This window comes from Artemia sp. Qi Xiang Cuo, chromosome 5 (assembly GCF_049724085.1).
Source record: "Artemia sp. Qi Xiang Cuo chromosome 5, ASM4972408v1, whole genome shotgun sequence".
In the NCBI taxonomy this organism is placed as follows: Eukaryota; Metazoa; Arthropoda; class Branchiopoda; order Anostraca; family Artemiidae; genus Artemia; species Artemia sp. Qi Xiang Cuo.
The window spans coordinates 11,790,383-11,815,228 of NC_142798.1; the positions used below are offsets into that span (position 1 = coordinate 11,790,383).

General features: G+C 36.8%; 1 protein-coding gene across 1 annotated transcript in view; it reads left to right on the forward strand.

The window, feature by feature from the left end:
- Positions 1–6,371: 6,371 nt before the first annotated feature.
- The window catches only part of LOC148951810 (uncharacterized), a 48,017-nt gene continuing 29,542 nt past the window's right edge, over positions 6,372–24,846 (forward strand). Inside the window, exon 1 of the mRNA XM_089089343.1 lies at positions 6,372–6,436. Within this exon, the coding sequence (XP_088945469.1) occupies positions 6,422–6,436 (15 nt within the window). The 5' untranslated portion in view covers positions 6,372–6,421. The remainder of the gene's footprint in view (positions 6,437–24,846) is intronic.

Sequence of the window (24,846 nt, forward strand, 5' to 3'; positions counted from 1 at the left end):
TATAGGAGTTTTGGTACAGTAAAAGCAAACCAATTAAGGGCACTTTTCATAGAATCAAAACATTATCAATCCCTTTTAAGATAAAGCAACAATCCATTTTAGGATTGTCTTTATTTTTTTACGTTTAATTTGGTATCACATCTGCACAATGGTTCATTTCAATGACTGGCTCTCGTTTTGGTTCTTAAAAGGACACGTCATGATTAGTTAGTACACAAGTTCGAAGTCAGGCCATCTTAATAGTATCAGGACTATAGACTAACTTTGGAATTTTTATCATAGCTTGAAATTCACTCTTGTATAGGGAGAAATAATCGGATTTCCAGAGTTCATATTATGTCTTATTTGATCTTCATTTCAAGTGATACTAAAGCATATTTCTTACAATTTAAGACTGTATATTACCCACTATTGGTATTATAGCCGGTGAGAGCAAAATGCTGCTTGATAAATCAGTCCAAAATTTCTGTATGCTGTTCAATTACTTCGCGGTTATTAAAAAATATTTAGTTTTACGCTTATGTTTGTAAGATAATTTTAATTGTATACTGAAAGTTACTAATGTCACAAATGGTGTAACACTGAAAAGTTTTATAGATTCGTTTAGTGTTGTCAGGCTACACACTCACTTTTGACTCTTAAATCAATAATCCTGTTTTTTATACTTGACTTTTGTGTTTTCAGTGTAGTTTTGTATAATCATAAAAGCATAGAGAAACATAATTAGGGTTTTTATTTGTACTAGTTATATTAATATATATTAAATAGGCTGTGAAGTAATAATTTTTATCTGTATTAAGTTTCAACTTCGCTCTTTACTTCCCTCGGAATAACTTTATTTTTTAAATTAATACTATCCATAGAACAAACAACACATTAACAGATTCCCTATAATAATATCACGTAGAATCTTGTTCTATAAAAAAAGGAGAAAAAGTGATTCATGAAACGAAAGATTTCAATGTATAGGATGTGACAGAGGTTTTGTCCCATCCAGTGGTGTCAATTAGGAGAGGGGGTCATTCACCCTTCCTTAGACTGCGGAAAATATCTTTGTTTCGTATTTTTATTTAAAAATAACGTTTTCGGTATTATTTCTGGAAAACTGAAGAAAAATGCAAACTTGTGTGAAGAATACACTTAAGATTCGGGAAAACTGAGCCTAATATACAGTCTAAGATTCGAGGCAAAAGTATATCATAGGCAGCGCGCTAGCGCTGCCTAAGTAAAGAACGATGTAGGCACAATGCGTTTTTTTTTGGTTTTTTCTCCATACCCGAGCACTTCGTATCGAAGGAGTTGTCGTAGAAACTTCAAAATGGGCTCATTCAACTACAAATTGGTGTGGCTAGTGTCGATTTTAATATGCATAAGTTTTTGGAGAACCACTAGCCCCCCCCCCCTACGCCCCAAAGTCCCGAATACACAATCCGTCAAAATGTTGATATATCCATTTTATTCAAGGTAGTGGTTTTTCACACAGAAAATTTGTTTTTGAGGAGGACACTCCCCCACAGCCCTCAGGGTCAGGGCTTTAAGTTATGCCCTGGGGGCATATAAGGTTTTTATAGAAGGCGTTGTCGTAGAAACTTCAATAAAGGCTCATTCGATTGTAAATTCAAATGGCTAGTACCCTTTTTAATAGTCAAAAGTGATTGGAGGGCAACTAGCCCCCCACGCCACTTATTCCCCCAAACGTATCTAATCAAAATTTCGCAAAAATACTTGACAAAAATCATACGACATTGTTTTATACAAAGTTTGAAGTTATTTTAGGAATGTGAACGTTTAATGATCAAAATATTGCGATTAAACAATTGGACCGTCAGTCAGCATAATAATCACATTTTGTCTGCATAAAAATAAGGTGGGGAATCCTCCAACAGGATCTTGAAATAGTGATTAATGCTCAGAAGCAGGACCTGTGTTATATAGTAGTGAAAAAGTGTTTTTTTGGCAAATTATTAGGATTAAGAATACAGAAGTGACCGAGGAAAGATTATTCTGCATGTACGATTGAATTGAAGCGTTACTTATATACGTACATTGCTGTATACTCAGGTGTAAGTCCCAATAAAAATATTACTTTCTTATTTGTGTTTTCTTTTGGTATATGTCTGCAGGGCCGTATCCAGGATTTTTGTTCAGGGGGGGGGGGGGTTTACTAATTTTTGACTTTTTTTGGGGGGGGAGTTACTAATTTTTTACTCAGTTTTCGACTAATTTTACTGATTTTTACCTAGGTTTTACTAATTTTCGACTTATTTTCGAGTCGGTCAAAAATTTCGGGGGGGGGGGTTCAAACCGGGTAACCCCCCCTGGATACGGCCTTGTATGTCTGTATCTCGCTACAAAGTAGGTAACTAGTTCAACTGTACTCCATTGGTAAACGCTCTCTAAGGGAACTTGATTTCCATACAACTTTAAAGGAATTTGACAATGAGTTGACTCGAGGAAGTGTGGTTACCCTCCTGGATTGATGGACAGGGAGTTTCTATCTTATTACATTAACATATTTTATTTTTCCCCCCAGCAAATGGGGGCATATAAGGTTTTTATAGAAGGCGTTGTCGTAGAAAGTTCAAAAAATGCTCATTCGATTGGAAATTCAAAGAGCTAGTGCCCTGTTAAATAGTCGAAGTGATTGGAGGGCAAGTAGCCCCCCACGCCCATCATTTCCCCAAACACATCCAATCAAAATTTTGAGATAGCCATTTTGTTCAGCGTGGTTGATTTTCAGATAGAAAATATGTTTTTGAGGAGGACACTCCCCCACAGCCCTCAGGGTAAGGGTTTTAAGTTATGCTGTGGGAGCATATAAGGTTTTTAAAGAAGGCGTTGTCGTAGAAACCTTAAAAAAGCTCATTCGATTGGATACTCAAAAGGATAGTGCCCTTTTTAATAGCTGAAAGTGATTGGAGGGCAGATAGCCCCCCCACACCCATCTTTCCCCCAAACACATCCAATCAAAATTTTAAGATAACCATTTTGTTCAGCGTAGTTGATTTCCAGATAGAAAACCTATTTTTGAGGAGGACACTCCCCGCAACCCTCAGGGTAAGGATTATAAGCTATGCCCTGGGGGCATATAAGGATTTTATTGAAATCTTTGTCCTAGAAACTTGAAAAAGGGCTCATTCGATTTGAAATTCAAAAGGCTAGTACCCTTTTTAATAGTCGAAAGTGATTTGAGGGCAACTAACCCCCCTAGCCTAATCTAGCATAAACCAGAGACGACACACGCACACAGAGACGACACACACAGAGAAGGCACACAGATAGAGAAGGTAGACAGAGAGAGAAGACACCCAGACACAGACGACAAAAACACAGATACGACACACACACAAAGACGACACACACACAGAGACGACACACACACAGAGACGACACACACAGAAGACGCACACACAGAGACGACAGACACGCAGAGACGACACACACACAGAGACGACACACACAGAGAGACCACACACACATAGAGACGATACACATAGAGATAATACACATAGAGATAAGGTTTTTACTGAAATCTTTGTCGTAGAAACTTGAAAAAGGGCTCATTCGATTTGAAATTCAAAGAGCTAGTACCCTTTTTAATAGTCGAAAGTGATTTGAGGACAACTAACCCCCCTCTCACTCCCAACTTTTCTCCAGACACTCTCCCACAACCCTCCGTGTAAGGATTATAAGTTATGCCCTTGGGGCATATAAGGTTTTTATTGAAATCTTTGTCGTAGAAACTTGAAAAAGGGCTCATTCGATTTGAAATTCAAAGGACTAGCACCCTTTTAATAGTCGAAAGTGATTTGAGGGCAACTACCCCCCCTTTTTCCCAAACACATCCAATCAAAATTTTTAGATAACCATTTTATTCAACGTAGTTGAAAGTTTTGGAAATTAGGTCTCTAAGGATGACAGCCCCTCCCCCACAGCCCTCAAAGGAAAAGGTCGTAAGTTATTCCCTGGGGGCATATGAAGTTCTTATTGAAAGCGTTGTCGTTGAAGCTTCAAAAGGGCTCATTCAATTGGAAATTGAAAGGGCTAGTGCCTTTTTAAATAGTTGAAAGTGATTGGATAGCGACTAACGCCCCTCTCCCGCCCACCATTTCCCCAAACACATCCAATCAAAATTTTAAGATATCCATGTTTTTCAACGTAGTTGAAAGTTCTGGAAATTAGGTCTTTTAGGATTATAACCCCCTCAGAGCCCTCAGTGCAAGAGTTGTAGGTTATGCCCGGGGGGCATTAAAGTTTTTATCGAAAGTTGTTAAAGAAATTTAAGAAGGGACTCATATGATTGGAAATTGAAATTGCTATTTTTAATAGTTAAAAGTGATTAGAGTGATAAGACCTCCTCTTACGCCCACCATTTTCCCAAAAACATTCAACTGGATTTTAGAGATAGCCATTTTGTTCAACATAGTTGAAAGTTCTGGAAATTATGAATTTAAGGATGTAAAACCCCCGAGAGCCCCAACGGCAAAGGTTGTTTTTTATGCCCTAGGGGCATATAAGATTTTATAGATAGAGTTGTCGTAAAACTTCAAAAGGGGCTCATTCAATTCGAAATTGAGAGGGCTAGTGCCCTTTGTAATAGTCGAAAGTGATTGAAGCGTAACTAACCTCCCTCTCACGCCCACCATTCCTCCAAACACATCCAATCAAAATTTTCAGATGGTCATTTTGTTCAACGTAGTAGAACGTTCTAGAAATTAGGTCTTTGAGAATGACCTTAGGGTAAGGGTTGTAATTTATGCCCTGGGGGCATATAAGGTGTTTATAGAAAGCGTTGTCGTTTCAAAAAGGGCTCATTCGATTGGAAATCAAAAGGCCTAGTACCCTTTTTAATAGCCGGAAGTGATTGCAAGGCTTGACATTTTTATAGTAAAGATCGATGTGGGTATAATGTATTATTTTTAGTTGTTGCTGTTGTTTAGACCAGGGCACTTCGAATCGAAGGAGTTGTCGTGGGAACTGCGAAAAGGGCTTTACTGAAAAAATGCAAATGAATGTGCATTGTCAGTTTAATATACATATACTGATATTTAGTAATCAAAATGTTAATATAATTTGATTTATTAAAGTTATAAAAGTAAGAACATTTATATTTTTTAAGTAAAGTGCAAATTTTGTTCTGGCCTTGGGAAGATATAGGGGTTTTGCGCCCAACTTACGTTAATTTCTGCTCGTTTTGAGTTTGACTCGGTTATTTATTGTAATTTCTGTTCGTTTTGGGTTTCATTTATTTATCGATGCTGATTTGTGGTAGTTTCACGCTTGGTAGATTATTTGATTTTATTTTTGATCTTTTTTTGTTTAATGGAGTTCTTTACTTTTCTTTGGAAAACTTATTTTATAGAAAAAGTTTTTTTTAATTAATTTTTTTGAAAGAACAGGTTCTTCCATTGCAATTCCCCTGATCCCCCTATTTCCCAAACAATGGGATATTGTTACCCTGGTAGCCAAAGTACACAGGAATTTCTTTGGAAGCAAAAAGTCCCCCCCCCCAAAAAAAATGCGCATAAGGGTTGTCCCAGGGCTTATTACGCTCGTGCCTGTAAATCCATAGCATGTACTGGCGAATATAATCCCCCCCTCATCTTAAATGGTAATAAAAATGGTACTTCTATGTTAAACGCACTCTTTTATATATGTCAAACTGGAGACGCGACAAAAGACCCGTTTTGTATGGGTCAATTCAAGACACTGCTATACAGTAATGAATGCTTAGCGTGGTTTTCAATGCGTTGACGATATTTGAACTGTCGTTTTTTGGGGTTTAGGGGGAGGAAAAGGTACCTAGGTTAGGTTACGTATTTAATATATGCTATGCTTTATCGCTCCCCCCCCCCCTAATGTGCAAATATATAGCCCAAACTTGTTTCTAAACTATTATATATTCATCCTATTTTATTTTATTTCATTAGCATTAATCAAACTAGCACTATATGAAAGAGTGCGTTTAACATAAAGTACCATAAAAATTAACGGTACTTATCTCTTATCCCCCCCCCCATACTCAAGGTCTTGGTCAAACAGAACATGTTTCTTTAGCATGATATGGCATGTGGTTATGCCATAAAGCGTTCTGGGGGGCCTGCTTTCCACAATTCTCTGTTGTAATTTCCATTTTTTTGTTACTAAAGTATTTTATTTCCAATATACTTAGGTATATTTAATTAAGATTACCCTAACTTCACTTCTTGAGTGTGGTGGGTATAAGAAATAAGTACCAAGTTAACTGTGATAAATAATTTCCGCGACGCGGTGAGTCACCCTGTCGCGAGTGTTGATATTTCACGGGAGTACTTGTCACAGCATCATAACCAGTGACAAACTGATTTTCATTTAGTTTATGTTTAGTTGATGCCGTGACATGTCGTTTTACCTACCAAACAGGAAACAAGATTAGCTAGCCATGACTTTAAATTTTGTGAGTTTTGTAAAATATTTTTCAAGGGGTTGATTTTATCTAGGGTTTCAGATTAATTTCTCGAGAAAGTTTTGGTAAGATTATAGTCTATTGGCTTTTTCATGGGAAGATATTTTGGTGAAATTCCAGTTTAGCTACTTTTTGCTACCTGGAAAGTTTCATTTTCCTAACCCCTTTCTAAGATAGCCAAAAGTAGCTAAAGTAGAATTTTACCGATTATTATATTCGTAATCAGCATAAGAAAGGCATTGAATGGTGTATTCACTTTTGTCCTAACTCAATAATATGATTTCGTAGAACTTTACCAAAGTATGTCCTGGGAAAATATTTTGAAGTAGGCCTACCTACCTCCACTCCTTCCTCCCTCTAGAGGGTCCTGAAATTTCCCTACATGACAGTCTAGGCCTAGGCTATACCTATTGAAAATTTGACAAAACAACATTTTACCTTAATTTTCAGTTATCGGTTTCTTTTTTTCTGGCTTTAGTTCTGAAAATGCAATTCCTGTTATTTGAGTAGAATTTTAACATCTTTAAAACCTTGTAAATTGGGATTGAGTTGTGAGGCTGAAAACGATTTTGTTGTACTTCATTTAAGCAGAGGATCTATTTTGCAAGGTTTCACTTTTATAACATACAGATTTCTAAAGGTCCTCAAAGGTGGGGATCCTCTAGAGGGAGAAGGAGTTGATGTAGGTACTTCAAAATAAATTCCCGGGACATACTTTAACCTGTAGACCCATCCCTGAAAGTTTAATTTTCCTAACCTAACCCCTTTCTAAGATAGCCAAAAGTGGCTAAAGTAGAATTTTACCTAATAATCATTTCTATCGGAAATTAATTTCACCCCCCCCCCCTCTATATGTCAATTCAGGGTTCGGTTAGGTATTGCCTATATCGGGGGGGGGGGCTGAAATTCATTTCCGATAGAAATGCTAATTATATTCATAATCAACATAAAAAAAAGCATCGAATGGTGTATTCACTTTATTCCTAACTCAATAATATGATTTCGTCGAACTTTACCCATACTTTAGCCTGTAGACCCATCCCTGAAAGTTTCAATTTCCTTACCTAACCTCTTTCCAAGATATCCAAAAGTAGGCTAACTAAAGTAGAATTTTACCAAAGTATGTACTGGGATGGTTTTTTGAAGTACCTACCTCCACGTCTTCTCCCTATAGAGGGCGGCGACCTTTGATGACCTTTAGAAAACTATGTGTTATGAAAGTGAAACCTTTGCACAACAGATCATCTGCTTAAATGGAATAGGCTACGAGAAAACTGTTTTCAGCTTCACAGCTTTGCTCAACCCCCATTTTACGAGGTTTCAAAGATCTGTAAATACATTTCCTAAATTTGGAAGAAAAAAAACCATTGACATGACTTAAAATTCTACTCAAATAACAGGAATTGTATTTTCACAACTAAAACCAGAAAAAAAGAAACTGATAACTGTAAATTAGGGTAAAATATTGTTTTGTCAACAATTCAATAGGTATAGGCCTATACCTGTCGGTAAATTTCTAGGTGGTCCTATAATTAAGCTAGGATGAAAGTGAAAACATCATTTGATGCCTTTTTTTATGCTCTTTCATATTTCAATGATCGCTTCTGGTGTAAATTGTATTTTGAGCCCTTAGATGGGCCCCGAAGGTATTTTATATGAATTATGAAAGAGCATAAAAAAGCATCAAATGATGTTTTCACTTTTATCCTAGCTAAATTGTATGGCCAACTGCAAATTTACCATGAACCTCCCACCTCCATAATGTGCAAATATATACCCTGAATTGTCGACGGCAACGTTTTGAATCGCAAAATTCAGCGCTATTTTCGTCAACGGCATTTGAAAAACATGAAACGGTTGGAAAACGGTTTGAATTGAAAATCAAGTATTTTGCAGGTTAGGTTATGTTAGGTTATAACTTCTTTGTGTGGTTACAAAAATGAAATACCTTTGGGGTCTCTCTAAAGGCTCAAGATGCAATTTGCACCAGAAGCGATTATTGTAGCCTATTATGAAAGAGCATAGAAAAGGCATCAACTGTTGTTTTCACTTTCATTCTAGCTAAATTATAGGGCCACCTAGAAATTTACCAAAGATCTCCTTCTCAAATATGGCACAAGAAAAGTTTTTTGAGCCTTATACCTTTGCTTGATCCCATTTTAGGCCTATAAGGTTCTAAAGATCTGTAAATCTGGTACTGGTGCGTAATACGGATACTTTTATATATTGTACAAGGAAACCAGTCACGAAAAACCCGTCAAACAAGCTATTCTCAAGAGATCACTATGCCTAAATGACTGCAAAGCCGTGGTTTCTCAATGAATTACAATATTTAAACGGTTGTTTTTTGGGGTTTAGGGGAGGGGGAGGTACCTAGGTTAGGTTAAGTTACGTATTTGATATATGCTATGCTTTTCCGCCCCCCATTCCCCCTAATGTGCAAATATGTAACTCAAATTTTGTTTCAAACTATTATATATTTATCCAATTTTATTTTATTTCATTACATTAACCAAATTTGACTTGTTAAAAGTGTCCGCATTATGCACCAGTACCGTAAATCTATTAGGCTACTTAAATTTTGCAAAAAAAACTTTGATAAGGCTTAAAAGTCTACTGAAATAGCAGGAATCGTATTTTCAAGAACTAAAACCAATGAAAAAGATATTGAAAACTGAAAATTAAGGTATAATGTTTTGTTATGATTTAGAGAGACTAGTCTAGAAAATAAGAAAAGAAATAAGAAAAGGATAAACATAATAAATTGGCGATAGGCCACTTCCCCAAGTATATTTTAGACCCTGGATTCATTTTTGAAAGTTTCTTTCACTTAATTTAACTAGTTTTCAAGATAGCAAGAAGGCCATAAACTAGAATTTTATTATTCCAAATACAGCTATGTAGATCTAGGTGATCTAGCACGTTTACATTAGATCAGCAGACTATGGAGGCTTTAATTAATTTTATTGGAAGCTTTAATTATTTTACGGAAGCTTCAATGTGGGGTTGGTTCCAGACCTCCCCCTTTCACTTTAAAGGGCACTGATGACTAATCTTTGATAAACTTGAAATAACTTTTTGCTCTTAAAGTGAAACTTTCAGAAAAGATAGGCTATAGGCTAGCCTAAAATACAAATAATGGCGGTAATTCCCAAAATGCGGGAGAGGGGGTGGGGCTAAATATATTTTTCTAAGTCTAGGGGGTAATTTTGCTTTCCTTTCAATGAAAATACAAAACGGCTGTTTTACGAAATCTATGGCGGGAGGTGGGTGGGGGATAAACACCCGCTGTACCCCCCCCCCCCCCTCATTTGGCACCACTCAGTATGTGACGCCCAAGGACAGTACTCCGAATTTCATACTTTTGCCAGCCTAAATTTTGATTCATCAGATATGAAGGATTCTGTAAAAATATAGGCTAGAGGGTTAGACTATCTTAAATTTGAAAAGAATAAGCTAGGCTAGTCTACTGCAAGATGACTTAGAATTCTATTCAGACGCTAAAATTATATTTTCAAATCCCAGAGTCAAAGAAAAGCGAAAAGTGATTCGAGCAAAAAGTGAAGAAAAGTTTTTTTTTTACCTATGCGAAGTTAAAAAAAAGTCTGCTTTCATCTTCTAAGCCATAGAACAATGGGATGAGTTGGGTTGGATTGCAGTTTATCCCCTCTTCTAAACTAAACAACGACATATTATTAGTAGGCAATTAGTGGTTCCAATTCTCGAAAATGTTAAGAGAGAGGCAAAATTTATTATTCAAAAACTAGGCGAGGGGGGTGTAATTTTTTTTTTTTTTTTTTTTTTTTAATGGAAATAACAAATAAGGGTATATTCCAACGTAAAAAGCTGTTTTTGAAACCTAGAGGTAAAATCCAACCGAAATGATGCTATGGAAGTTATAGTTGGGAGGGAACAAGTTTGTGTCGATACAAGCTTTTCTAAACTACATTCTGCCATTTTTATTTTTGCCTTTGTAGTAATTATTGTGACGATAAAAATTCAAGTTAAGGAAAAATAATTGTCATTCGTATAAACCCTCTTTAACCATCGGCGCTGTTGTTTTTTTTTTTCGTTATATATATATATATATATATATATATATATATATATATATATATATATATATATATATATATATATATATATATATATATATATATATATATATATATATATATATATATATATATATATATATATATATATATATATATATATATATAACAAGAACAGATTAAAACAGCTTTAAAAGCAGAAAAACTGTCTCCGTATTCTGTTCAATTTTGCTTTTGAAAAAACAAACAAAAACAAAACTGAAACAGGTAACAAGAGCCATGATATAGACGGAACAACATTTATCAGTTTTCTGTTTAGCTTTCTCAAAAAGACGGAGAACAGCAATCCACAACAGATTTTTGTAAGCCAAAGCAGCTCAAGTTTTATACAAACGCTTTCTTTCGTGGGAAAAATGGATTAACGTATGAATATGTTATCAAACAGTTTGTGGTAACGAACTATAAGTAAGGAGCGACCCGGGTCAATAGTAACCGAAACTCTAACAAATGGAATTTTGATACGCATAGATACATCAATAGAATCATATTTTTATGCTGATTTCAAATATATGTTTCATTAAGTTTAGTCTTACCCATCAAAAGTAACGCACCTGAGAAAATTTGCCTTATTTTCTAAAAAAGGGGGAAACAACCACTAAAAGTCATAGAACTTTAATGAAAATCACACCATCAGATTCAGCTTATCAGAGAACCATATTATAGAAGTTTGCAAGCTCCTATTTGCAAATATGTGGAAATTTGTTTTTTTTGCCGGAAGAAAGATCACGGATGCGTGTTATTTTTTTTTTTTGTATTTCCCAGGGGTGATCGTATCGATTCAGTAGTCCTAGAATATCTTGAGAGGGCTCATTCGAACGGAAATTAAAAGCTCTAGTGCCCTATTTAAGTGACCAAAAAAATTGGAGGGCAACTTGGCCCCTTCCCACGCTTAGTTTTTTCTCGAAGTCACCCAATCAAAATTTTGAGATAGCTATTTTGTTCAGCATAGTCGAAAATATAATAAATATGTATTTGAGGATGACTTAATCCCCCATAGTTTTCGGGGGAAGGGCTGTAAGTTATTAACTTTGCCCATTGTTTACATATAGTATTGGTTAATCGGAAGTATACAGACGTTTTCAGGAGGGATTTTTCTGGTAAGGGGGTCGGAGGAGGAGGGGTTACGGGGGAGGATCTTTTCATGGAGGAGTTTTCCTTAGGAGAAGGGTCGTTTCTATGAAGGGGGTGCCGAATTTCTCAGCACTATTTAAAAAAAAAAAATAACAAATTAAATGAAAAAATAAGTTATTTCAACTGAAAGTAAGGAGCAATATTAAAACTTAAAATGAAAAGAAATTATTACGTATATGAGGGGGTTAGCCCCCTAGTCAATACCTCGCCCTTTACGCTCAAGTATTTTTAGTACTTTCAAAAGAGCTATCTATTTTAAATAACCGGCCTTTGTGATTCAGGGGTTAATGTTTCAAACAAAATTCGAACTTTGTGTAAAGAGCTAGGTATTGACTAAGGGGCGAACTCCCTAATATACATAATAAAAATATACGAATATAGAAGTTCGTTACGTAAGTTAATTCGTAAGTTACGTCAGATCAAAATTTCGAGAAAGCCGTTTAGCCAAAAAAGGTTCAAGTTAGCCAAAAAAAATTAATATGCAAATTTCGTTTTAATTATTCATGTACGGTGAGCCAAAATCAAAGCTCCATTAATTCAGTAACGTTCAGAAATTAAATTAAAAAAAAAACAAGTTTCCTTTAACTGAAAGTAAGGAGCGACATTAAAACCGAACAGAAATTATTCCGTATATGAAAAGGGCTGGCCCCTCCTCAACGCCTCGCTCTTTACGCTAAAGTTTGACTCTGTCTCACAGCTTTATTTTTTAAAACAATAAAAAACTTTAGCGTACAGAGCGAGGCGTTAAGGAGGGGACAGCCCCTTTCATATACGGAATAATTTCTGTTCGGTTTTAATGTCACTCCTTACTTTCAGTTAAAAGAAACTTTTTTTTTTTTATTTAATCACTGTAAGAGACAGATTTAGAGAGGGACGGTGATTGCTCCCCTCTTGAATTGGCTGCAGTTTACTTTATCCAGTTTCCACTTACATTTATGCGGATTTGTCGAGCAAAAATATAAAACATTAAATTTGAAGCCGCCATATTTCCGTTAAAATTCTGGACCCGCTGCTGCTCAGTATATGCAACAAGGGACATATAATCCCACATCAAGAAGCAATAAATGGTTAGCAATGTAGTGCTTAATGTTTCTAATAGTCAACGGAAACTTTTTAAGATGCGCATTTTTAATCTGAACCAAATACAAACCAATTAGCACTTTTGAATTATCCCCAAACATGCCTTCATACCTTCTACAGCGGAGCTTGGGCGCTAGCCGCTACCTTTGGTTTTACGTGATAATTTCGTTTTTTGTCATATAAGACAAATGAACTCACATGCAAATTCACCCTAATTACACCAAAATGACATTGCGATATCCTGAAGGCGAAGGGTTTATATTTCTTTCCCAGATTTCCTATTAGAGGGCAATTTCGGTTTTTTAAGCTTTTTGCTAATGCCCGTGCCACATCATAGTCACATCTATCGATAAAGAAAGCCAAATATCATGAATGACATGGCAGTTTTCTTGATTTTAGCGTCACACTTGTATTTAAAAAGCAAAAAATTAAAACTGTAAGAAATTAGTTCAAAGAGTTTGCTCCAACAGTAATTTGTGTCCAACTGTTCTCTACTAATACTAAGTCTTTTTAATTTTTGTCAGATTCCTCTCCCAGATAGAAAACTCGCTGTTATAAGGTTCCATCTTTTAAGTTTTAAAAAGTATGCCTTAGACCTTGACTCTGATTGGTCAGTCAAGAAATTTATGCTTGAAAGTTGAGCAATGTTCAACTCGAGAAATTACGAACGGCAAACATAATTGGCGCTGTAGTCGTGCTGAATTTGGATTTTATCGACAAGTGTGACTATAATGTGGCACAGGCATAAAAGATTTTTTCGGCTAGATGATTTACTTGATAAAATACTCATTAGGTTAGCATTTAAATGAATAACGGGTTTTCTTTTTGATATTCCGTTTTAAGTTTTGAAATCTCTCCTTACTTGCATTTGAAAAGACTGTTTTATATTTTTAATTTCTGATCATTTTTGAAATCGTATCAAGGATCCAACATATTACGGGGACCGTCGCATCCCCCAGTGCTTGCTGTTTAGGCTACTTGTAAATTGATTGACAGCGTTGATAGATTGGTGTAAAAATTTGCCTTAAAAATTTCTCTGGTGCTTTATTTCTTTTATGTTTGCATCTATGTATATATACACATAGATATATTTCTTTTATGTATTTATACATGTTTATTTTCTGTATTATAAATGTTTCTACATGTTTCCATATTTCTGGCGCTCGTATATAATATTTCCATATTCTGGCACATATTTCCATATCTCTGGCACTTAATTTCTTTTAGGTATTTATATTTCTTTTTGTATCTATGTGTTTATATACACATAGATATATTCCTTTTATGTATTTGTTCATGTTTCTTTTGTGTATTTATATTCGTGTTCTTATATGTAATATTTCTTTTAACAGATGACTAAAGTAATGGAATGCGTGAAAAAAAAAAAAAAAAAAAAAAAAAAAAAAAATAGCTTGGATGAATTTGAAATTGATTTAAATTAGCTAATAGGAAAACATAGTTGCGAAAGTGTTTCTCACTTTCTTTGCAAAAGGAGTGAATGTTTTCAGGTTCGTAACTTTGGTTGGATACCTTTAAATTCTAACGAATGTTTAGTTTTTGGAATTGCCAAAAAGTCTTCTGTTTAACTTTATTCATACTTCTCTATAATAATTTGATGTTTAAAAAGTCATAGAGAAGACCATATCATTCTCCATGTTTAAAGGAAACACAAGATTTTTAATTAACTTCATTCTTATATTCCTGGCCCTCCCCAGAGTTAATTAGGGTACCTCCACAGGAGGCACGGACCAAGGGGGACCCTGTCCCTGGTGGTTCATAATAGAAACTGGGGCACCCTCACCCTGGGTCATAAATACAGGCGGAAGAGGAAGAAGGCCCCTCAAATGTACACTCAAAGGGGCCCACTGGTTTCTCCACAAGTCCCACGAGTCACAAACCTTCTCCCAGTAATGGGTTAAATTGCAAGGTGATGCAGAACATCATCACGGGAGGATCCTCTATAGGAGGACAACTGCGGCAGGGTGTAAGATCCAGATCTAAGGACAACGGCCTGTGCAAAGGGCTGCCTCGACCCTTTCGGGGTACCTGAAAGAATGAGGACCTTGCGGTCAACTCTATTCTCACTTGAGGAGTGGCGCCCCTCGAGGAAATTGTAGCCTAGTAAACGACACAGCATTCGCACAGGATTCTGACTAATGGACAATTCTTCTGGGCTTTTGACGGGCGTCTTCGGGCTGAAAAACCTCTTCCTAGCTAATTTATCTATTATGGGCTGCCTCCCCGCAGTAGCATAATATTTGTAGGCATGAATATATAATGAGCTGGAGTTAATAGACTTAAGATTGTCTGTGCAGGATTTCGACTCTTGTTGATACAAGAGCATCGCCAAGAGCTGAAAACCATGCTCTGACCAAGATGGGCCCAGGATTGCACAAAGCCTCCATTCAACTGGAGGTCCCAAGGATTTCTTGCTGTCTGGTTCTAAGCCGGCTTAAGCACTTCGGTGTAGACTTGAGAAGATGTGTGATCCCCATCCTGCACTGGTATCCGGGATCATTGCTTTTCCTGAGGCGAAAATAATCTCAATGATATAAAGGACATGAAAATTAGAACTTGGAATGTTACGACGTTAACATTCCAATGACTATCGTATCGACATTTTGACAGATGAATTCAGACGATTTGAACTGGATTTATTAGGAGTTTCAGAAACTCATATCCCAGGGGTAGGAAGAATGAAATTAGGTGATATAGAATTTTTTTACTCAGGCTGGAAGGATGGGGTACATAGACAGGGAGTAGGGCTCATGATGAATAAGGAAGCTGATAAGTCTTGTTTAGGCTGGGAAGGTATTAATAATAGAATACTAATTGCTCATTTTATGACTAAAAAGTTTAAATCAGTTATAGTTGTATATGCCCCTGTATAACTAACCATCGGAGATATCAGTGCCTCGGATGAATTTTACTTACAGTTACAGGAGTAAATAGACAGGGTCCCAGGTAGAAATGTGATGTTTTTACTAGAAGATTTTAATGCCCAGGTTGGTAGAAAGGGAAAGATGGTATCCTAGCCTAGGAAAATTTTGTGTAGGAAAAGAAAAAAGTAATGGATACAGACTTTTGCAATTTTGTAGGTATAATAATCTAGTTATAACCAATACGGTGTTTGTTTGGTCATAAAATGGCTCATAAGTTAACATGGTATTCACGTGATGGTAAGACCGCAAACGTTATTGGTTATGTTATAGTAAACCGAAGACTGGCAGGATCAATACAAGATACTAGGGTATATAGGAGTGCCGTTATTGATGTTAAAAGTAAAGATCACCATCTAGTAGTGTCAAGGGTTAATTTAAAGCTGAAATATCGGAAGGGTAAGTACCTCCCGGGAAGTTATGATGTTGGTAGACTCCACGGCCCTCCAAAGTTAAAAGCGCGTATATACACTTTTCATTATTCCGAGAAAAACGTCTTCAAAGTTTCTCAAGTTTTGCAATACTTTCCCCACCTGTTGCGCACAACTTGACACAGGATTTAAGAGAAAAGTTGTTAGGACGGGTTTTAGATAGTGTTCTTTCCGATTACATAACTAAAATAAATGCCAGACTTTGCTAACCCTGCTGTATGTCATGTACGGGTTTTTACCATTGGTATTTTTCTTGTTCTCGTATGAACCCGTCTCAGGTAAAAACACGTATATCCGTGGATACGCGTTTTTACCCTTGGAACAAAATTTAAAGATTCAGTTATTTATTCAGAAAGTAAGAGGAAAATCATCTTCAGAATACAAAAATCAGTCAGTAACCAACACTCTTCAGTAGGTCAACAAAATTGATGCCAGATGGCATGTCTTTCCAAAAAATTCTGCGGTTCTCTGGCATGAAAGGCACAAGCTTTGCCAAAATCGCATCTTTTTTCCCAGGTTTCACCCCTCTCACTCCGTTTACCTTTTCAGCAAGAGGATGCTTACCATCTTCATTCACTTTGACATGCTTTTTCAGCACAAAATCTATCGACTTTTCTTCGCTATCTTGCGAGGTCTTGTAGAACAGACATGATTCACCACGCTCAAATCTTACTTGAGAAAACTGTTCGATCTTGACTCCAACCTTTTTCATCAGCAGGGACGGAGATCTGATGGAACTCCATAGTCGAAAATTGTCTAAGCACATCCTCACAGCTTTTACGTACCTCCTGCTTTTTTCAAGCAGGTCACACAGGTCATCGAAGTCTAGAACGTCTCTATTTTGAAGTTTGGACTATGGATCCATGCACAGAATCTGCAGCCATATGCGTGTGACCCTTCACTAGATATTTGATGACGATGCTATCAGTTCCACCTTCCGAATTCACAAGTATCAGAAACTCACTGTAAAGGATCCAATTTTTATTCTGTGCACAACAATTACCGGCATAGAATAAAAATCTCTTCGTTTCACGGTTCATCCTGACAACCTTGTGATACGAGCTACCAATATCGGGTGTGTCACGTTCTTGCAAAGCCTCATTCCACAAGACACACAAATCGGGATTCTGCCTTGTAGCTTCAAATGGGGCGAAAGTTTCATTGAAACAGACAAGGCGCAACAAGAAAATGGCTTCTTTTCTGCTATGCATAATTGGCAACAAAACCACCTTCTGCAAATCCACAATATAGACCTTCGTCTCCGTTTCAGTTCTGTCTTTTTCAATTTCCCGCCTCACAGTCTCAACTAGAGCTCTTGTGTTTCGTGTACTCTTCCTTTTCTGTATCAGATGCAAGATCTTGCTCCACCTTGTCCTTTAAAGAACACAAATATCACAGCTATCACTCTGAGGTAAACAGAGGGATACATTTTCCTCCTTCATTATTTTTCTGTACGTCTCCTCCGGAAATCCTCCGTCATGATCAAAACACTAAGGTCCCTTGGAAGGTACCTCACGTTAGGTGCATGCGAGCGACGGTAGTGCGGTATAGCTGGATGGAAACTTTCTATGTGGTGTAGTATCACTTGTCTGTCAATTTTGTTTCCAGGTTCCCTGTCCTTATTGCCACGATTTTCTTTCACAATTGTACCTAGTTCATCGCGTGCAAGGTATTTTTTTTTATGGAGAAAACGACAGAATATGTTTTTCCTAATCCAAAGGTGGCAAGGAACTTGGGGTTACAAACCCTAATTCTGTCAATTTTAGGGGTGACACTTACATCTTCTGCTGTGTTTTTAGGAAGAAAATAAACCACAGTAGAGCTCTTTCGGAACTTTTCTATACATTCTGCAACTCTTCGAGCGACTGGAAGAAAGCATAACAGCGTAACGATCCAATTACCCCTTTCTTCATAGCTCATTGTCCAAAACCTGTTATATAACTCTTTTATGTCTTCGTGATCAAACAATTTGCAATTATTAGTGCATTTCTTTGAATCGCAATCTGTGTTTAATGCCAAAGGATGCTTTGTCATTTCTCTTTCACTTTTCCCTCTCTTACTTCTCACTCTCTTCCGGATAACCAAATTACTCGAACCTGCTGCAACAGTCTCACTCGTTTGTCTTTCTTGACTTTCATGTTCTGCGGGGGAGGGGGAGCTCCACTAATGGTTCAACACCTTGTCTGTCTTGACTTTCATGTTCTGCCGGGGGGAGCTCCACTGATGGTTCAACACCTTGTTCTTTCCTGACTTTCATGTTCTGCGAGGGACAGCTGCACAATTGGTTCAACGCCTTCGATGCAGCTACCATATGTCATCTGATCGAGAACTATTTGGTGCTCCTGAAAGACGGCAACACTTGTAGCAATCAATTCAGCTTCAATTTCATCTGGGCACAAGGAAATGTTCATATCGCCAAGGGAAGGATCGATGTTATCACGCAATATTTTGTCTGTCTCCAGTGGCTTTGAGATTAAATTAGACACAACACTAAAACATGATGGAAAATCTGTATCATTGGAGGCATATTCGACTTGGCTTGCAACAAAAATTGGTTTAAACTTACTATATATCTTTGGACTAGCCATATCCTCACTCTCACTAGTGCTACTGCTGTCATTGCCTTAGTCAGCATAGTAGACATCCTGACTGATCTTCATAGTTGAGTATTTATTATCCCTCGGGGTACGCTAGGGAGACTGAGCAGCCAAATCAGCAGCTGATACTTCGTCAGTCCTGGAAAGTTGAAACCATTAGGTTTAGTCTTAAGAAGGTTCGATTTTTACAGTGGTTTTACCTAATAGCCTATACCAGTTATTCTTACTAGTTACTCCACCAGACCAGCAGCTCTTATTAGGTTAAATGGTTTCAGCGATGTTTCCCGTTGAGAGAAACTTAAATGTTTGCTGTCTGTTTATGCAATATCTGCAACAAACTTAACCTTTTTAGAAGTAAGCTTATCTTTTGCTAGAGTAACTAAATCAGTGCCTAGCACTTCGGTGTTCCTGGAAAGTTACACCCACACTAGGCTGCTGTTCAGAAATGTTGCTTTAATACCAGTAATTTTACTTTTTGTACTAAGTTGTTTTTACTAATTATATCAAAAAACCAACATCTATTTTAGGTAGTGTACCGTAGGATAAGTGTAGTTAATGCAGGCTTAGACATAGTAGGACACACACAAGTACCTCCTATGATATAGGCTACTCCAGCTTCCAGTGTAGCCTACCTGATCAAATGAAACTCAGTGAACACTAAATTTCTAGCTGTTAGTACATATAACACACAAAGATCCTATACATACAGTAATAGATACTTCAAAGTTGTACTCACTGTTGCTTTTTCCTTACCTCCAAGGCCAATTTTAGACATTTCAGACCCCTAGACTCTGGCCAAGACATCTTTTATTTACATATATGTTGCTGCTAAGTTACCTAAACTTGCTGAAAGTTATGAAAAATCGTGGTTTAATAACGCGTATATACAAAAATGTGTCTGGCTGTCAAAGGTAAAATCACGTATATGCGGAGCCGTGACGCCGCGCGCTAGAGTCCACCGGTAAAAAAGCGTATATGGCAGATACGTGTTTTTACCTTAGGCAGACGGGATAGAATGTTGCAGATACGCGTTTTTGGCAGGTAAAACTTTGCAGGAGATCATGTTAGGGCATTCTTGCATACACCATTCGATTCAGCTCGTCGAGCTGAATCCAGTGGTATATTTAACTCGGAAAGTGACTTTTCGTGTATATACGTGCTTTTACCTTTGGAGGGCCGTCCAGGATGAGAATTTGAGAGAAACTTTCCAGGAACAGTTGAATACTAAACTTCAGAGTTTAAAATTTGATAATGTGGAAGATGGTTGGAATAATTTTAGAAACATAATTGGTGAAGTTGCCGAAAAGGTCTTAGGGAAGAAAGCTAGAACTGCTGCTTAGAATATTAGTGAAAAAGCTTTATGTTTAATAGAAAGGAGAAAGGACTTGTACAAGAATTATCTGAATGATAGATCATATGAAAACAAAAGGAATGTAAAGAAAGTGGAGAAAGCATTAAAATATGAACTAACGAGGTGTGAAGTCGAGGCCATGGATAAAATTGCCGGGGATCTGGAAGATGAAGCTAGACGGCATAATAGTAAAATATTGTACTAGCATGTTAACAAATTGAGAGGGGGTAGTCAATCCGGACCTGATCCAGTTAAAGATAGGAATGGGACCACAATTAGCGATAAGGAAAAAACTAAATGGAAATGGGGCCGAACATTTTGACACTTTGCTTATCTGAGATAGAGTTGCAAGGAAAGATATAGATGAAAATGAAAAAGTTTGTGATACCATGGATATGAAGAAACATTTGTTTTATGAGGAAGAATTAGTGACAGTACTTAAAGGATTATAAAATAATAACTCTCAAGTTGCTGATAGGGTGGTAAATGAGTTTCTTAAATATGGTGGCTCTGAGGTTAGAAATAAGTTACTGAAGATTATGAACATGATTTTTGAAAAAGGGGAAGTACCTAACGATTTTAGGAAAACCTTAATTAAGTCACTTTATAAGAAATGTGATACAAGTGAGTGTGGTAATTATCGAGGCATTAGTCTGGTCTCTGTAGGTAGCAAATTACTTGGTAATATAATACTTTTTAGACTGAGAGGTGCCGTAGACAAAGTTTTAAGAGAAGAACAGTGCGGTTTTAGAAAAGATAGAGGATGTGTCGACCAAACTTTCACTCTGAGGCTAATAATTGAGAAGTGCCTGAATTTCAAACACCTTTGGTCCTCAGTTTTATAGATTATGAGCAAGCGTTCGGTTCTGTTGATAGAAGAGCTTTAGTAAAGGTTTTATCCTTGTATGGTATACCAGACAAATGCATTAAATTGATTAGTGCTATGTATGAGAATAACACTGCTGCGGTTAAGGTAGGAATTGAGGTTAGCAGCTGGTTTTGTATTAAATCAGGAGTTAAGCAGGTTTGTGTTCTATCCCCCTTTATATGGATTATTTTGATGGATTTTCTATTAAGGAGCATAAGAAAGGCAATGGGAGACCACGGAATCAAATGGAGAGGGAAAAGTCTCCTGGACTTAGATTATGCTGAGGATTTAAGCATCCTAGATGAAAGCGTGAGCAAAATGAATGAAGTTTTAGAGGTTTTGCGACTTCAGGGTGCTAGAATAGGTTTAAAAATAAATGCTAAGAAGACTAAGTCACTAAGGCTAGAAATAAGTGGAGGTGAAGAGGTAACACTGGGTGATGAAAACATTGATCAGGTGGGCAGCTTCACTTACCTTGGTAGTATTATTAGTAAAGATGGTGGGAGCAGTGAAGATGTTAAAAGTGAAATAGCCAAGGCTCAGGGCGTTTTTTCACAGTTAAAAAAAAAAGGTTGGAAGGATAGGAAGATAACTATGCAAACCAAGATTAGAATATTAGAAGCTACAGTGATGACAGTGGTCAAATATGGCTCTGAAGCATGGGCGCTCCGAAAAGCGGATGAAGATTTGCTAGATGTTTTCCAGAGAAATTGCTTAAGGATCGTTCTGGGTACCCGGCTGACTGACCGTATTTCAAACAATAGGCTATACGACAAATGTCGTTCAATACTGCTCCCTAGGGCTATAATGAAAGAAAGGTTGAGGTGGCTATGGCACGTTGTTCGGATGAAGGATGACAGATTGCTGAAGATTGTTCTTTTTGGCCAACCGTCTAGGGCTAAACGGATTACAGGTCGGCCTCGTCTGGGGTGGGAGGACGTCATAAAGAAATATTTAAAGGAAGTGGGAACTTCGTGGGTGGGTGTAAAATGGGAGGCTTTGAATAGATTGGGATGGAGGAGGAGCGTGCGTAGCTATGTTGGCCTCAGGCGGCTTGGTGCTGCGGTGAGTTTTTAGTAGCAGTAGTAGTAGTAGTAGTAGTAGTTTTGATATAGAGATTAATGGTGTCAATTCAGGAAAATGTAGGGGGTGGGGGGCAAAGTGTATATTTCAAAATCTGGGGGGGGGGTATTTTGTAGTTTATTTCCGTTTTTCAATGAAAATTTAAAAAAGCTTTTCCAATGAGAATGCCAAAAGGGCATTTTTGAAATTATGGCGGAGGGATGGGGGGAATGACACCCTGATATAGATTGTACTAGTATGTTAGCTAGCTTTAAGATTAAAGTTGGCCCGTAGAGATAGGAAAACGAAGGTACACTGTACAAAAAATTGTTTGAGATTCATGAAAAATTATTTGAAATGTTTACCAACAACAAAATTGGAATTTCAACTGCTGAATTTGAATATTAGAGACCATTGTGGAATTCCATGATCATTATTGAATAGCATATTTGTTGAGAAACAAAAATGTTGGATTTCCATACCCGAATTGAATTTTCAACTTGTTGAACAATAAACTAGTTGGATGTTCTCACATACTATTGAATTTTCAATTGTTGACAGAATAACATATTGGATTTTAAGATCCTTATTGGATTTCCATCCTGTTTGCTAGATTTCCCGCTATTTTTTGGATTTCTATCACTAGCGTTGTTGAATTTCCTAGGTCTACAGTCTAATGTCTAGTTCTCATTATTCAGTTTCCCTTTCTTCTTTCTGAAGTATCAAAAAATACAAAAAAAACATTTATTTAAAAGAACAGAAAATTACAATAAAAACTTTCTCCCAGATAACTTGACACCTTTTAACGACTGCACTTTTTCATGGTGGAAATCAGTAGTGTAACGGCGTAGTAGCAAGCCGACAGAAGAAACTTGAGTAAGAAATGTCTTCCCATCAGGAAAACAGTGACACACGTAGCCTACCTGAAATGAAGGTAAAATCAAATCAAGGCACAAATAAAAGGAATACTTACCCTATTTTTTTCTACCTTTAGAGCTGAACGTTTGCATCAATAATGCCACGAATCCTGTTTTTTTTTCTGAATACCTTTGACTTGCTCATCAGATCTTATTAAAACCAAGATTCGAGTCAAACTTAAAACGAACTGGAAATCACTACGCACAAGAGTTAAGGCTGCCAGTAAAATGAAATAAAATCTCTATAAAAATCGAGATGATTGGAAAAAATAATGAAAACTGAGGGTTTAATATACGATTAGATTAATTCCTGGAAATCTCAGTAACTCAGAATCTAATGTAGCAGATTTTTTTTTGTATTTCAATATTTTATTTTAACTGATTGATGCTTCTTGACTACGAAGGTATTTGTGTCAGTCCTGTAATGTTTTGCTACAGTTGGTTTTGTCTCTGGGTCCCGCATTATCGAGCTGAGACCAATCCCACTGCGCCACCGCAGGACTTTATTTCAATATTATAAGAATGAGAAAACAAATGTTTTGAACATATTTGGTTTCAGCAAAGTGCATAAGACGCAAATACTCTTTCGAAGGTTTATGGGTGTTTTTAGCTTTCACATTTTTGCTTAAGAATTAATTTATTTGATTCTTTTTTCAATTCTTACGTTGCAAAAGGTGTTCTGAACATTGATTGTATTAAATAAATTTGTATAAAGTTGGCTCAATTTGAAATCAATGTTCATAACGGTTTCTGAGCTATGCTTCTAATTAAAAAACAAATTTTTAGATAACGTACTCATAAGAACCCTCCTGGGAGAATTTTGCAAAAACTATGCATGAATCAAAATGGCATAAAAGGATAAATACCTGACCAATCACCTTTCTTTATTTGTAACTTGTTAAAATCTAATATTTATGACTGACGCGTGCATATTTATGGCGTGGTGTGGAAAAAATGTCATTTCTACAAATTGGAAATCCGCCAGTTGATTATCCTCCCTCAACATTCCCTGACAGCTTCAACTTAAAACCCTTAACCACGTTTGAGATGTTTCGCATGCACAGAGGCGATTTTAAGAGGGACAGAGGGGGTACTTATCCAGGGCGGAGAGATTTTTGGGGCGCCAAATTTCATACAAACAGTCTAACGGTTATAATATTTTTGTAGCTTTCACAATTTTATCTTTATGAAAATAAAGTAGAGGGTGCAGTTAATAAATGAAAATAATTAATAAATTACCAATATATTTATAAAATATATTTAAAACACATTGAGCCCTGGGCGCAAGAGAGCCCAGAACCGCTGCTGCACATACACAATTTGGACAAACTAATACATTAAGTCTTTTTTGACCTAGTTAAATATCTCTTAAACATTCCTTGAAAGTTTCAACTTAGAACCCTTAGCCGTTCCTGAGAAGTTTCAAATTAATGCCCTTAACTATCCCCGAGATGTTGCACACACTGTTTTTACAAAATGGATCCATATAGTGCATTGTGATGTAATTCGTTATCCCCCTCAGCCTTCAATGAGAGTTTTAGCTTGATAAACTTAGTACTTCGAGAGATATTGTCATTTGATATACATAGCCATTCAAAGCAAAATAATTAAATATATTATAGATTATACGGATTAATCCCTTTGCCAGGAATTTACGCCGTATAAAATTTGTCGATTTTAATTTAGGGCGTGGGGGGGGGGCTAGTTACTCTCCGATCTCATTTGACTCTTAAACAGTGAAAGAGAACTTTCAATTTCCAATCAAATGAGCCCTCTCCGAAGTTTATATGAGCATCTGTTCCATAAGATCCATATAAGTCCCCAGAGCATTACTTACAACGCCTGCCCCCGGGCCCTGGGGGGTTGCGTCGACACATGAGTTTTGCTTATCTGACCTTTGAACTATTTTT